The 16,498-nt window shown below is 41.7% G+C and overlaps 1 protein-coding gene across 6 annotated transcripts in view; it reads right to left on the bottom strand.

Moving 5' to 3' along the window:
* Window positions 1-209: 209 nt before the first annotated feature.
* TEAD1 (TEA domain transcription factor 1) overlaps window positions 210-16,498 on the bottom strand; it is a 244,161-nt gene continuing 227,872 nt past the window's right edge. For all 6 annotated transcript variants that reach the window (XM_072969527.1, XM_072969526.1, XM_072969529.1 and 3 more), the window contains 2 exons: window positions 13,426-13,578; window positions 210-8,522 (listed from right to left, as the gene is read on the bottom strand). In XM_072969527.1, coding sequence (XP_072825628.1) covers window positions 8,409-8,522; window positions 13,426-13,578 — 267 coding nt within the window. In that variant the 3' untranslated portion in view covers window positions 210-8,408. The remainder of the gene's footprint in view (window positions 8,523-13,425; window positions 13,579-16,498) is intronic.

Below are 16,498 nucleotides of genomic sequence, written 5' to 3'. Positions count from 1 at the left end.
AAGAGGGACAGGCAGGCAGGCAGACTAGCTGTCCAGTGGATGTATTTAAGAAACCCTGCTGGACATAACACCTCACATTCAGATTACTGAGTTTGGTGGACACCATCAAAAGGATCACGGCTTCAGCCTCCTTTACTCTGTCCTGCACATATTCACCCACAACACACAAAGCACCTTTCAACAACATACACTTTTGCAGATAAAAAAGGTGACCCACACTTTCATTTTCTTTATTTTTCATTGATACCGTATGAATACAAAGTTTCTAGAAAGCTACAAAATGTCTACCACTTTATCAAGAAGGCATCAAAATGTGTCACTTTGCAAAGACATGAAAACACCTGCAGGAACTGACACAAAAATAGCATTTTTAGAGTGATGAAATAATTGCACTTAACTGTCATGGATATTACAGTTATCACACATATGTACCGCGAAAGCTAGAATACATTTTTTTTTTACAAAGCACTTTATAAAAAAATTCTCTGCACACAAACCCTATAATTTTCATATAACTATCATACTAAAGATAAATTCACTTTAAAGCCAACACTTAGAACATTTTTAAAACAAAAAGGTACCAGTACCTAAACACAGACGTTAACAAATACAAGAATACTGTACTGCCAAGAGGTTTAACCAAATGCCTTTTGAAAGTTTCTGCAAATAGGTTAAGAAAACAAACGTGAGAATTTGCCCCCCACCCCCCACCTCTCCGATCTACCCAGGAGGAACCCTACTGCCTAAAGGCAGGCTCCCCAGCCCCCTCCCAGCAGCAGTACAATATCAAAGGAACCACTGACCGGATGAAACGCTTACGTCACAAGCCCGTTTTATACACGTGACACAAAGACACAGACTGTGAGCTTCCCATCAAGTCATTTAGAATGTGAACAAACACACGTGGCAAAAACCGATTTACATAAAATTTAAGCATATTAAAGAATTAAAGGCTATTCAGGTTTCTTTTTTAAATGTTACAAAACTTTTTTTTGTCATTTTTTAGGCACGTCGTTTTTGTTTTTACTTTTTTTTTTTCCTTATCTGCAGTCATGAGCCTATTGAAAAAGGCCTACAGAAGTGACTCTTGCAAGGAGGTAACAGGAAGATGTATTTTTTTTAAGAAGTGCAGTTAATATTTAATTTACACAGTGAAACTAATCATGGAAAATAACTGATGTAAAAAAAGAAAGAGAGAGAAAGACAAAGAAAGAAAAAGGGAGAGATGGGAGGGAGAGAGGAAGAAAGATCAGAGACTGTTTTCCAATTGATTTACGCCTAGATTCTGTCAGCCTCTTTTAGAAAAAGGGGCAGGACGACAGTCTCGTCACGGAAGGCAGACAGAAGAGAGTCAGCCCGGCAGAGGTGGACTCTCCTGGAATCTGACTCCACCTAATGATGGACAAGAGGGAACATAAATGCCGTTTCAATGACCAAAATGACACAGTGGGGCATGTGACGGACTCAATGCAAATTCACAGAGACTAAAACAAGTTAATGGCTTAGGAAGTAGGACAATAAATACAAGTATTTCATCTCATTTAATGGTGCGTGACTTCAGTGAGACTATCCTTTGCAATGCAATAAATTTTAAACATAAAACCTTCATTCTTAATGATATAAAAGCAATGAGTTAATGAGAGAAAACTATTGCCAAACAAAGCACAGTAACAGTTGAAAAGGGAAGCAAGAAAACAAGTATTTGACTAATTTCTTTCAAGTTGTGGTGTAGTCCTGACGTGACAGGGAGGGGCTGAATTTAAGCAGCTAACTGTAACTTGTGCTAAGCATTTTCCTTTTCATTCGATTTTTCTTTTTTTTTGTAGAAATTTCTATGAACACTCACAACTTGGGTGGACAGAAATCACTCCTGAAATTTTGGAAAGCCCAAAGAGGGTATTCTTAAAGACACCAGGTAGAGACAGACAGACCATACACATTAAGTGTTCAGAGGCTAACTTTCAAAGCTGTCTGATGTCATTTAAAAGTCTATAATGGTAAAGAAAAAAATCTCTTTTTTTTGTCTTGGCTTTTGTTTGGCTGGTGTTTTCGCCTTCTCGTCCTTTTCACGCCTCTTCCTCCTATCAGTTTTCCCAATTTATACCAGGTTTTGATAAAAGCCAACACGGACTCTAAAAGAGTTGCCCTTTGGAGGGCTGGAACATTCATTCTTTGAAAATTCCGAATTGTGAGCGGTGCTCTTTGGAAGTTTCTCATAGCACATTCAGACACAACACTCAAGAGTCAACATTTTCACCCTAAGAAGAACACTTCGATTGTAATGACCCTAATCCATTTTTGTTCTGCACTGTCATCTCAGTTTGAGGCTTCCAACTTTCAAAACGGTATCACCGCATAAACCAGAGAAGTGCGCGCTGTCATCAGAGGGGAGAGGCCAGCCTCCGCAGAGACTGAGCTCGGACACAGGGAGAAGGACCCGTCTGTCCACCGGCCGAGACTCTGCAGTCGGTGTGGAAGTTCCCCCAGGCGGACGTGGGGCCGGGTGACGAGCGGAGACGGCGCACCGGGGCGTCGGCACACAAACACACCAGTTCCTGGGGTCCCTCCTGCCGCCGGGTGCTACTGGGGAGTGTGGCGGCGGGGGTCCCCCCACCGCAGACAGACTCACAGCAGGCAGGGTCCGCGTCGGGCTCATGTGAACAGAGGCCTGTGGTAGGTGAGTGACTCACCCCGGTACACCAAAGGCATTACGGTGATCTCGAAAGATTTTTGGTCTCTCTACAAATTATCGTGGTTACGGCAGCACTTTTCTAAGCTGGAATCTCAAACCAAAGGCACTTTCATGCTAGACTGCAGAAGATTCACAAATAGCTAAGTATTTGGTCGTGAATTTAAAAGGCAACATCAAAAGTGTACAATTTGCTTCTCATAGTAAACTACGAAGTTGCAAAATCTTCCGTTTTGGTATAGACATTGGACAGTGTGGTCAATGAACTGACTCCTGCTCATTTCAGATTTAGACCAAGGAGTCAGTCTTCAAGAGGACTGGAGAAAAATGGGCTTACAAAACAAAAATGAAAACAACGCTTGCTTGCTCTGTTTTAAAATACCGGGCCAATCAGTGAAGGGATGCTGAGATCTGGTGTAAGAAAAGGCTGGCGGCACGACTAAGGTATCACTAAGGCACTGCTTACTGGAACGCTTTGGCAGCTCTGAATTTAAAACTTCCTAAAAAAGTAACAGTAGTAATAGAAATGCTTCCAGCTTACAAAAGGGCTCACAGTTCCGAGGCAGCCTTCTGCACTGCAAACCCTACACGCGACATCGCAGAGATTTAAGGCTTTTCAGAAATGACATGTGCAGGGCTTTGCCACAGAAACATCAACAGAAAGAAATAAGCAATGCAGATGTATCCTCTTAACGTCACAGGTGTGGACACCAACACACAAAATTGGCTCTACCCTTCGTTAGGACAGGTGTAGTGTACCAGAGCACAGACAAAATCATACGGATTCTATGTACCTGGTTTGAAAAATTGACTGTCATCTTGCGTGACTTAAATAATTTACGTTTGTACAAAAACAAACTGCAAAAGCCACTACAGTATTGAGACCTGGAGAAGACTTGGGTTTGTAACACCAAGTGCTGGGAACGGGGGCTGTTTTTTGGCTGGTCCGAGTGTGGGGCTTTTGCTGCTGGGATGCTTCTGCAAAGAGGAACCTGACTCAGAGCCTGTGGCAGGTGAGCTGTCCTCAGGGTCAGGAAAAGGCTCATCAGCTTTCCAGTCTGCTCGTGGATGCCTCTCAGACGAGACACCGCGGTGCGAGAAGCAGCACCGACAGCCGGCAGTGCTGCTGCTCCGGCAGAGGAAGGGGGCCTGAGTCCCCCTCTCTCTTCTGCACCGACCCTGTCGACACACTCGCGGGGATCATCTCGGCACGAGCACCAAAGAGGAACGACCCCAGCAGAAGAGGCCAAGGATTAAGTGGCAGGAGTCCTAGAGCCTCGCTTTTACTCTGTCACTAGCTGGTGACTCTGGGCAAGTCATCTCCTCTCTGGGCTTCAACTTTCTCATCGACCCAGCGAAGGAGGGTACAGGCATACCTCGTTTATTGCGCTTGGCAGATATTGCGTTATTTACCAATCAAAAGCTTCCGGCAACCTTTTGTTAAACAAGTCTGTTGGTGTTACTCCTCTGCTGGCAGTTGCTCACTTCATGTCTCTGTATCACACTTTGATAATTCTTGCAATATTTCGACTTCTTCATTATTTTTACATTTTTTTTGGTGATCTGTGATCTTTATGTTACTATTGTAATTGTTTTGGCATTTTTTAGCCATAAAGTGTTTTAAAATTAAGGTATGTCATTGATTTTAAGACATAATACTATTGCACACTTAACAGACTACAACATAGTGTAAACATACTTTTTTGGGGGGAGGAGTAATCAGTTTTATTTATTTATTTATTTTTCATTCATTTATTTATTTATTAGTTAATGGAGGCACTGGGGATTGAACCCAGGACCTCGTGCATGCTTAGCACGCGCTCTACCACTGAGCTATACCCTCCCCCGTAAACATAACTTCTATATGCACCGGGAAACCAAATAATTCCCGTGACTGGCTTCGCTGCGGTATCTGCTCTGCTGTGGCGGTCTGGGACAGTGCCCGTGCTACCTCCGAGGTATGCCTGTGGACTGTGCCCTCTCATAGCTCCTTGGAGAAAAAATTCTATTAGTCCTCTCCCAAAACCTCTCCTCCATCCCTAAAGATGAAAAGAAATATTCCAGAGGTTTCAGTAAATTCTACAAACAGCATTTAGTGTTAAGGCCGGAAGTAGAAGACCAGAGAAAATTTATTGAAATGATTAAGGGCTTGATGATGAGAACCATAAGCTTATGAGAACTAATGACAATAGGTGGGATTTTTTTTTTTAAACCTGGAAAAATAAGGAATGAAGAGCAAATGAAAACTACCCTTTAAAGAGGTGCGAGATGGTCACAGGGATGATGGTCAGCCCCTGTTCCCGATCCCCCTGGGGATGGGGAAAAGAATAGAGAGACTGTCGTGAAACAGAAGTTCTGAAACAGGAAGAAACATGGGCACAATGTCATGTGAGTAATATTCCTACCTATCTCTTGATGGCCCAGGAGAGAAGCTTTCTCAGGGTAAGATGGAAAGAAAAAGAAAATCTCAAATACAGTATTTGTGACCTGTCAGATGTAGGGCAGTGGTTCTCAACCAAGGGTGATCTGTGCCCTGCGGGACATTTGGCATTGTCCGGAGACATTCTGGGTTGTGACAACTGGGGAAAGGGTGTTATCTAGCAGGCAGAGGCCAGGGATGCTGCTAAACCTCCTACAGTGCACAGGACAGCCCCGCACCACAAAGAACTATCTGGTCCAAACGTCAACAGTGTCAGGGTCGAGAAACCCTGGTCTTGGGTAGCTTAGATGGTCTGGGATTCTAGGACTTGCTCTGAAGAAGTCCCGATTTCATTCAGGTCTCTTGCTAAGATGGAAATGAATGCCAAGAGGCTGAAGCCCAGTTCTTCAGCTTCTCCCTATTTAGGCTGTGGAAACTGGCCTCTCAACTCTACAGTGAAAGCACAAGATGTCCCTGAATCAATCCTGGTGGTGGAGGGTCACCAGGAGATAGAGCACCCAGAAGAGAGCAGTAAGAACAGAGCTTTGGAAACGTTTCTTTATGGTTTTAAAAGCTGTACAGACAAAAGGAGAAGACTCTGCCATAAATGGTGAAAGAACAAAGACAGACATGGATTTAGATGTTGTAACACAAATCTCATTGCAGGCTCTAATTTGGGAGAGATGGAGAAAGGTCAAGAATTTGGGTACCTAGACCAGGGTTGAGACAGGGAAAACATCTGCCCTGGAGAGAACTTTAGAAGAACAAGACAAGAGGTAAACCTGTTCTAAGAGCAAACAGCAATGCTCAAGGTCATCCAGGTAAACCCCCAAACTCAACTACAAAGGCATTCGGAGGAAGAGGACAAGCATCTGAAGGCCCAGCCTGTCTCTGCGAATTCAGCAGACCAGAGTGTGACTTTCTCTGCAGCCAACAGAACTGCCTTCTAGCTGCTGCGCATGGGTCTCAGTCTATTTGTGCTTTGAAAAAAGTAAATCCCAAGAGCCCTATGGCAGCGCAGAAGAGCCCCCCGTTCCTGGGCGGGAACGTGAGCCAGATACCTCTTCCCCTAAAGCCCCGGGACAGCCTAGCTTTTAGCCACGTAAGATCATTTGAACCCCTTGGTCCTGAGAGAGCAGGGGTTCCCTTGAGTAAAGATGCAGGAGATGGGAGCAAAAGAAACATACTAAGAGAACTAAACATACTAAAAGAAACATACTGTAAATATGATGATCATGGAAGAAGCTTAATGCCTGGGCTGAAGACCAGATGGAAGGGTGCACAACTGGGGCAATTCGCCAAAGGCCCACTTGACAGCAGGGAACAAACTGTGGTCTCTTTATGTAAGGAAGATGCACACCATCCTACTGGCTTATGGAAGAGACGCGCACTCCAAAAGGGGAAAGTTCTGCGCTTTCTCCTCTGGTCTTCTCAGGGACCAGTGTCATGAGTTTGGGAGAGGTCAGGCTTGGTCCAATGTTCTTCTGTTTGCCATGAGCCAGCCACACCCTCGTGCTCATGACCACCAGACACTAACCAATATATAAGCAGGGTCAGAGCAGGTGGTGGGACAGGGAAGAGGGTGTGCACATTACTTGGATGTGACAGAACAAAGTTTCTATTTTCTGGCTTGATGTAAAAGTCTTGACGTGTTTCACAACTTAACATAATATAAGTTAACATATTCCTGACAATTATAAAAATGTCACTTCCCTCTGAAAAGTTGGAAGGTATGTCCTGTCCCCTTCCCAATGAAGCACTTATGGGAAGAACCCCAAGACATGTGGCCACGTCAAACCAGCTCTGCCTGGACAATGCTTTGGAATATTTGGGTTGGAAAGTTGAATCTCTCCTGGGAAGAGAACCTCCCAAATGAGCCTAGTTGAAAAGGGCAGAGATAGAGTCTCTCCAACCTCAGTCAAACAAGTGATATGACTTATTGAGAGATGCCAAGTAAACAAATGGGTGTTCTTAGAGAATACATCTAGATTTACGGACACAGACTGAAAAATACACACATATCAGCACCTAGCAAACTGGGTGACACTGAATAGATGTTTAATAAATACGTGTTGAATAATTATATGCGTATATGTGTACATATGTATACACAAACACACACATACACATATAGTTATAGCAGGGTAATATGCACACTGGATCACCAGAAATAATTTATCCACAGGCTGGTAAGGATGCTTGCGATTTTCTGGGGAGCAGAGATCCTAAAACTGATGAGCCTTTTACAAGTTTGGTTAATGAAATTTCTCCCAGCCACAGGGTTTTCTATAATTTGCAGCTCACAGTGCAGTATTCATGCCAATTTAAAATTTTTGTTATTAAATTTTAGTGGTTCAAAGATTTACTAGTCTTAATAAAAAAATTTTGGTTGTCCATATAAAATATAACTGCACACACAAGACTATAAACATTGTAAGTTTAGATTTTCAGTATTTATCTACTTATTGCAAAAAGAGCCATCTTTTCTTTTTCATTAAATAATCATCACATTAGTACAATACAATTTTATATTTTTTAAATATACTATATATGTTAAGGATAAGGGGTGAAGTTTTCTTCCTCTGTAATACCTGTTTCAAGAGTTTAATGGATTAGGAGATTAGTTTTAACCTTGAGGAAAAAAGTACAAATTTGTCTCATTAGGATATTTCTACCAAGCATTTCTTAAGGCTATATTTTAACATTTGGTTTCAAAAAGAAAGAAAAGTTTCATTTAAAAAATAATTTAGTGAATTACATTCTTTCATAACTTCCACCCTAATTAGTTACAAAGATAAGTCTAAAGATTCTTAGTTTTGTGTACTAATTTACATTTATATTTAAAGATTAATTTTACTTGTATCTTAAAACAAGAATTTTATGTTGAAAAAAAAACCAACTAAATATATTTGTATAAAGGCTGTAAATGTCCAATGGTAAATGCTCTGTCTCAATTTTTTTTTTCTACTGCAATGAGAAACAGGTCTCTGCAGACAGAGATGTGGGTTCTTAAGGTTCACCTTCCCGAGGAACTGTGGGCTGTGGATCTGAAGAACACACAGAAACAACTCGATTTCTCTTTTTACAACTGTACCAGAACTTCACAGCTACAATGATAGTATGAACACATGAAAAAATGACTTCACTCAAACAGGATTTAGAAAAGTCGGGGTGACCTCAGGGCCAGGGCAGCACCCCTGTGTGGTGAGGTTTACAGTCAGTCGTTCGAACATGGAGAGAGTGTGTGCGCGCACGTGTGTGTGTGTATATACAGATATCTATATATATAAATAACCATGGTTAGTCCTTTACAAGCCTGTAAATATGATGCTGTGCTCCATGTTCACTATTTGAAACTTCAAAAACACAGGCCATGCACAGGAGAGTTTCTTGTGTATCCCTGTTTGTTACCACCTGTTAGAAAAAAAAAACAAAAAATACATATACGTAAGTACATCCGGATCAAACACCACGTGAAAGAAAGCATATTCCATCTGTGCCATGAGGACTATGACTTACTTGCAGAGGAATACAAAGTCTCACGTCCAGAAAGTGGGTTATCAGAGACCTGTCCAGCCTCACTCTGCCCCTCAAGCACAAACTCAGGATATTACAGGCCCCACTTAAATCCCACCTAGGCCTAGTTCCCAGATGTAAGAAAGACCTTGCAGATGGGGTCTCACTCATAATCTGAGCCCAAGAAGACATCACAAGAATTAGTGTGGGTTTTTTTTGGGGGGGGATGCATGGAATTTCTGTACAACATAGAATTTTCTATAACTCTGTCCCATGTGACAGTCATTTATCCTAGGAACCATCTCCTGTCTAATTCCTAAAACTTTACTAAATTTTGCCTCTTAACAGCGATGGGAGACACAAGCTCCCTGAGTGTCTTGCTCACCAGCTGTATTTAACAACAGTGCCTGGGCTCAGCGAAGCATATGCTGAGTAAAAGAACAACCATGATCTTCTAGAATCATGCCAAACAATACCTCTTTTCAGTTTCATAGGCTTTATCTTTCAAAATGTATCATGAGATACTCATCTGCCTCCCCCCTGGAGTCCAGTCGCTTGAATCCATCCCTCTCCTCCTCATGTCTGCAGCCTCAGCCCGTGTTCAGATCTTGAGCTCACTGGCCTAGACCCCTGCAGCCCCCTCCCCACTGGACCCTGCCTCCCTGCTCCTCACTCTGACTCAGTTCCACAGGCTGTTCTCAGAAGGAACGTTCTAAAGGTAAGTTTAACCCAACTTCTCTGCTCAAATGCTTCAGTGACCCTCTGCCACTGGTGTGTTATCAGCCAGCTCCGTGCTTTCACATATTTTGAATGTGAGAGCCTAGCCCAGTGGTCATGGCCTCATGCCCCCCCGTGTGGCTGCTTTGCCCATTTAGCCTCCCTTACCCCTCAGGCATCCACGTTTATGGTGCCTGACTAGGGGATAAAGTCTCACAGTACCTGTAGTTGTAGTTTCCCATCCCAGCACACTGCACTGTCCGCAAGTACCTATAGATTGGTGTGAATCTCTCTCTCTTTTTTTTTTAATGCCCATCTTGTCCAGTGGACTGTAAGTTCCTGAAGAACAGGGACCACGCCTCCCAGTAACTAGCTTAGTGGTTGGCATACAACTGTCATTTAATAAGTACAGTCCTCCCTCGGTAACCACGGGGACTGGTCCTAGGACCCACCGCAGATACCAAAATCCAAAGTTGCTCAAGTCCTTTTGTGGCCACCCACCCTATTCTACCTGCAGTTCTGCACCTGCAGATTCAACCAACCGCATACTGTGTAGGACTGTAGCATTTACTATTGGAAAAACTCTGCATAAAAGTGGACCCATGCAGTTAAAACCTGTGTTGTTCAACGGTCCACTGTATTTGCTGAATGAACATAAATTCACAGAGTAATAGCCACCAGCTACTGACTGTTTACTATGCATCTACTTGGTATTAAATGCTTTACAGAAAGTATCTCATATAATATAACAACTCTAGGGGCAGGTGCTATATTACTCCCCTTTTGACAGGGGAGGAAGCTGGGGGTTAATTTGTTTAAGGTTATACTAATGATAAGGAAAAACTCCCTTTTTCACCTGAATCCAAAGACCCTTTGACAAATGAATTGATACAGTGATGGATTATCTATTTTTCCCCCCTGGGTAATATTTTTTTCAATACTGGTACCCACCTGCTTTTCTAGCCTCACTCCCTGCCACTTCCCTCCCAGATCCAATACTCCAAGTATCCAACCTTTCCATCCTTGAAATCTCTCTCTCCCTCAACGCCATATCCAAAAAAATGCCATGTCTTGATGCCTTTCCCTCCTGAATAGTTCCTGAATCCATCTACCTTCCCACCACCACAGCCCAAGTTACCAGCAAACCTGACCTAGATCCTCCACTAGCAGCGACCCTTGCAGGCCACCAGTTCCAGCTGTATGCAGCAGCCACAAGAACCTTGTAAGAAATATAAATCTGACAACACACTCTTAAAAATTGCTTAAAAACCAAATGGCCCCTTTTAAATTTATAAATCTTTAGGATGAAGAGAAAACCTGTTCTCATCCTACAAGGCGGAGGAGACTGTGACCAGTCTGGCTGTTCCTACCTGGCTAGCTCACTGCTCCGGGCCCTCCTCTTACACTGGCCACAGTCCCTACCTGCCCGCATTCCCACCTACATGCAGTATTCTTCGCTATCTCTCTGCCCGTTCATCTGGCAGATACCTCTCAATTGTTTCGTCCTCAGGGAAGCCTCCTGAACTAGGTCACATCCTCCTATTCACACTCTGTTGGCACCACCTTCCCACTTCCACCAGCCAGCGGCCAGAGTTGAGTTACATTCATTTTGTGATCACCTGTACTTGCTGAATGCCCACCTTCCTCACCAGACTCCAGGACGCTAGCCCCGCCTGTCTAGTTCACCGCAGCCTTGCACCTGACACCTAAGTATGCACCCAACGAATGGTCCTCTTCTTGGCAAATCTGAAAAATACCTGCTTATCTGTCAAGGTACCTTAAACATCATCTTTTAACATCCCTGAGAATTCCCCACCTTACTTCAACTACCAGTGCTTGCTCGGGTGGCTCATTGACTCTGTGCTCCATGAGGTCTGTCTCACAGGTACTGCAGCCATGATGACCCTGCATTGTCATTGTTTATTTACCTGCCTTGTCCCCCCCCGCCGGGCCCAGATTTCCTGTAGGACAGGCACTGTGTTTTATCTGCACTGTATTCCAGCAGCTAATACAATCTCTCCATAGTTCAGCTGAATGAATGAAAGCATTCTCAATAATCTTTGAGATGCAGAGGGCAGACCTGGGTATTTCATTTGTAAATAGGGGGAACTGAGGTCTGGAGACTTTAAATGACTTTTCCAACATCATAAAGCAGAGCCGGGTCCTAAACCCATGTCTTCTCATCCTATGACCATGAAATACCCTGCAAAGTCTCTTTTCCATCAATTCAAATCTTAAGTTATGTCTATCACTGGCTCTGTGACCTCAGGGAGGCCTAAAATTCCTTATCCATGAAATGGGAGGGAAAATGACCTCACAGTTCCGCAGTGAGAATTTCATATTATATCTACGAAAGGTTCAGCACTGTGCCTGGAACCTCTAAGAGCAATCTCACTTTTTTGCAAACTTTCTATAAAAGAATATATTCTATTTAGGCTTCATGCTTGATATGCAAAAGGAGGAAAAAAAATCTCTAGCAACCTGTCTATCTGAATATGAATCAAAAGGTGATCAGAATCCTTGGCCCACAGTGCAGGTACTGTCTTCCTTAGTTTGATTGCCACGATTAAGGCCCCAAACCTACAAAGCCACCTCAATTCCTGAATCATCCTGATGAAACCAGAGTCTAGCCCGCCAGCCAGTAAGGCCTGGAGCCGCTCATGGTGACGCGAGTTTTGTATCCAGCGCACCTGGTAAAGCACCTACAACTATGTCCAGCAGCTATCATCCTGCTCAGGTTCGTAGACCCCACCCCTGAGGAAGTGCTGAAAATACTATTTCTACTGTTTATCAGTGAAATGACTTCATTTTTATTATCCAGGATTGCTGGCTTAATTTCAGTTTTTCTACAAAAAAAAATTATTTCTTGCAGGTATTTATTGAGACCTACTAATTCTTCAAATCAAAGGAATTTATATAGTTGCTTAATGATACGTTTTAAAATCAATTTAACCTGGTAAGTTCTTTGGATGGAAGTCACATGCTCCAAGCGAGCATATTAGTCAATGTAGTTACATGGGTTTTGTGGGAGACAGACACCTAAAATTTTCCCAGGTCGTATTCCCCTTGGTTGTGCTGCAACGTAGGGTTTTAGGGTTTGAGAACATCTTCCTTAATATGCTGAAACAGACTCACTGGTTTTTAAGAAATAGCTAAGACTTTCTTTGAGACTATGTATCTTTTATGCTTCTGTTTTATATCTAGTCTTAGCTTGCTTATTAATGGAAACTCTTTTTATGTTTTCCTTTGCTTAAAAAATATTTTATTTATTTTTATTATTGTATTATGTTATTATTTTTTAGCAGTTGGGGGGGTAATTAGGTTTATTTATTTTTTAACAGAGGTAGTGGGGATTGAACCCAGGACCTCATGCATGCTAAGATGCGCTCTACCACTTGAGCTATACCCTCCCCCTTGCCCATTACGTTTTGACCAGACTTTTCAGCCCATGGATATTCTCTCCCTACTCCTAGTTATGCTATTGTATTCTGGTTTCTATTTCTCCTGGTCCTGGAAGTTTACATTTTGCTATATTAATGTATGTAACTTATAATAAGGCCTTGTAAATCCTTCATGAAATGAGTCAAGGTATGTTTCAAGAACAAACCTGCTGACTCAGTTTGTGCCTCACATGAGACTTGTGTACCACGGTGCTGCTGAGACTCAAACCTAGCGAGCACTGGAACTGCCCAGGGAACTGTAGAAAATACACCTGCCCAGACGCCATCCTTAGGGATCTGATTCAGTTGATCTGGGTTGCAACTCTGGCATCAGGAGTTTTAGAAGTTCTCCAGGTCTTTCTAACGTGCAACCAGAGCTGAGAACTAAGTTTTATTACCCCCATCCTCCCTTCCCTGATTCCAGTTCTGCCAAGCTGAGCAAGCCCAGCCAGATGAGATCCCTTCTCTTCCACAGCCTGGAGCCAAACCAAGCTCGCCCCATGGGTGTGTGACTTCAGCTGACCCCTGCAGCCTAACCCAACAGTCCAGTCAGTCCCCCGGGCCCAGGCCTCAGTGCCTCTCCAGCCTACCCTCCCCACCAGCCTCACGGCTGAGTCTGACAAAACAGGAAAGAGACCAGTTACCAATAAAATTGTGAAGTTTTCCAAAACACTGTTCATCATATATTTCTCTGGTAAGTGTTTGAGCTTGTGGATGAAGTTGATCATATATTCACACATCGGGGAGCGGTTTATTCGGTATACAAATCGGCCATTCTCAAACCGTGCATATTCCGTCTGTGAGGGAAAAAGATTTGAGCATTTTTTTTATACTTTGGACTTCAAAACACACAAAAAAGAGATTATTGCCTGTAAAAGCATATTACTTTTTCAACACGAATCACCTGCCGTAAGCTGCACAACTTTTGTGGTTTACTTAACTAAAAAAAAATCCTATCTCCAAACTTAACACCATACTCAGAATCCATTATTTTTCTGGAAATTTTTTAGAAAGTTGAAAAGATGACAGCTTTAAAGAAGAGATGTATAGGTGTTTTTTAGCAAAGGTCAGAAAAAAATCTAAATGCCTACTTAATGATTCTCTACCCAAAGATCTGTGAGAGGAAGCCCAGCCAGTCACAATTCTTCAAAGAGCCCCCCCAAAAAAACCAACTGTACTGTGATAAGGCCTCACAGGCCAACAACAAATGCACCTAATTTCCCTGCTTCACACTGATCATGAGCCCCTGACTATTGGTTATTTTATGTCTTTAATAAAAAAATATTGTACATATATATACATACATGCAGCTTTAAAATCCCACTGATGTACTCAGAAATAAGAAAGACACTCTTTGCATCAAAGAAGGAATTTAAAAAGAAATTAAGAGCCATCTAAAGAGTATTGAAAAAGAAAATATTTACATCAAAACTTATGGGACTCAATGAAGCTACACTTGGAGGAAAGTAGCTTCATGTCTTCATCATGAAAGATAAAAAATTATGGAACTTATTACACGTCTTAAAAAATTAATAGCCCCCACAAAATAAACCCAAACCACAAAGAAACCAAAGGAAACCAACAATTGGAAAGTGATAAAGATAAAAGCTCGTATCTATGCAAATGAAATTTAAAATGTAGACAGAATATAAAAACTAGTTCTTTAAAAAGAGAAAATAAAATATATAAACCCTTCTTAAGCTTAAGAAAAAGAAGAAAGAAAAGAGACAAGACCACAATTACATATGGATTAGAAGATTGAGAACAGGTTACTCCATGTAACTCTATGGCAATCAATCAGTCAATCAACCAACCAACTAATCAACCAATAAACACAAAGAAAAACCCAGAGGATCGCATGACTTCCCAGCAAGACACAAATTGCTAATTCTGAATTGAAAACAAGTAGAAAACTCCAATAGGTCAATTGCTGTGGAAATGACTAAAAATTGTTTAGAAATCTGCCACTGACAAAGGTCCAAGAACCAAACGGTTTCACAGTTAAACTTCATGTAACCTTTAAAGAGCAGTTATTTTCAATGTTACTCAAACTATGCTATACCACAGAAAAAGTTGGTATTCTAACTATTCTACACTCAATACTGAAATTTGATTTAAAAAAAGATTATAAGAGTATAAACTAGTATCACTTATAAGATGCAAATATTTTATGTAGAATGGCAAACAAAGCATCAAAGTACCCTAAACAGGACTTTCTTCAGGAGTGCTGTGGGGGTTCACACACAGGACAAGTGTTAACTCATGATGTCAAAAACTGGAGAAAAATCACATAGTAAGAGCTGCTAAAAAGGCATTTGACAAAATATTGCAGCTAATACTAATAAAAACTTTAAGTAAAATAGGAATAGAAAGAAAGCACTTAAATATAAAACAAAGACTATTTATAAAAATCAGTAATAAATTTAATCCCAAATGTCAAAACACCTGAAATCTTTCTACCAACATCAGTAACTATACAAGGATACTCACCATCACTATTTCTTTTATTTCTTTTTACAACTGTGTTGGAAGTTTTAGCGAATGAAAAGAAGGTGAGAAAAATAATAATGAAAGTGGCATAAACATTGGAAAAGAAGAGATAAAGTCTTTCCTTTTTGCTGCTGCTAAGATTATATACAGAGGAAACCCAAGAATCTAGGGGGAAAAAAACCACTAGAGATCAGTAAGAGAATAGGGAAAGATGGCCAGAAGGAACATACATATGCAAAAACCAGGAGCTTTCCTCTACTGTAGTAATTAAAATCTAGAAACTGGAAACTGTATTAACAAATTATACAATATTTAGGGATATATTTAACAAGAAAGGGATAAACCTATATGAAAACTGTAAAATGTTATTAATACAGATAAAATGAGATGGAAATGGAAATAGATTCTTGATTGGAAAGATTTAGGATCAATGATGTATCAATGTATCCCAAAATATCTAAATCTAATACAATTACAATTAAATTGCTCAAACAAGATTTTTGCTTTTCTTTACATTTTAAAAATGATCTCATAATTTGGAAGAGTAAGTGCTGGTGTCTCACCCAGAAAACACATGAAAAAGAAAAGAAGTGAACCGACTTGCCCCGGCAGATGCCAGAGCATGCTACAAAGCTGCTGTAACCACATTAACACGATCTTGGGGCAGGTAGAGGTAAAGAGAGGGTGGAACAGAACTGACTCCAGGAACAGTTCCCAGGGTCTGCAGTAACTTAAAGGGGACAGATCCATTCAGTTGGAAAAAGATGAATCACTTAATAAATGGCTTTGACATAAATGCCCATCTATTTGGAAGAAACTATAAGCAGACTCCCATTTCATACCAAATACGGAAATACACCCTAAGTGGATTAAAGGCTTAATGATAAACTCCACCTGCCAGTCACAGCACCTTCTGCAGGAAAATTCCTGGGATTCCATCAGTCAAAGGCAACCTTTCCCCATTCCCTGAACTTATACAGAGCTTTGGGTGTGTTATTTGAGGACACACGGAAGAATAAATCTGGGAAACTGAGTTACTCGTCCGGTTCATCTTTTCTCACCGGTGCCTGTCCGGGCAGGAAGTCCATCTACAGGTACGCCCGGACAACTTGGCCATTTGGTACCTATGTCTAGCACCAACCTTCTGTGTCCCCAGCCACCGACAGGTTCCTTTGCTTCCTCCTTCTCAGCAGCGATGGAGGTCATCTGGCTCCAGGTTTCCCAGCC

This window comes from Vicugna pacos, chromosome 10 (genome assembly GCF_048564905.1).
Source record: "Vicugna pacos chromosome 10, VicPac4, whole genome shotgun sequence".
In the NCBI taxonomy this organism is placed as follows: Eukaryota; Metazoa; Chordata; class Mammalia; order Artiodactyla; family Camelidae; genus Vicugna; species Vicugna pacos.
The sequence above is the reverse complement of the archived record's forward strand: the minus strand, read 5'-3'. Positions and strand labels throughout refer to the sequence as shown.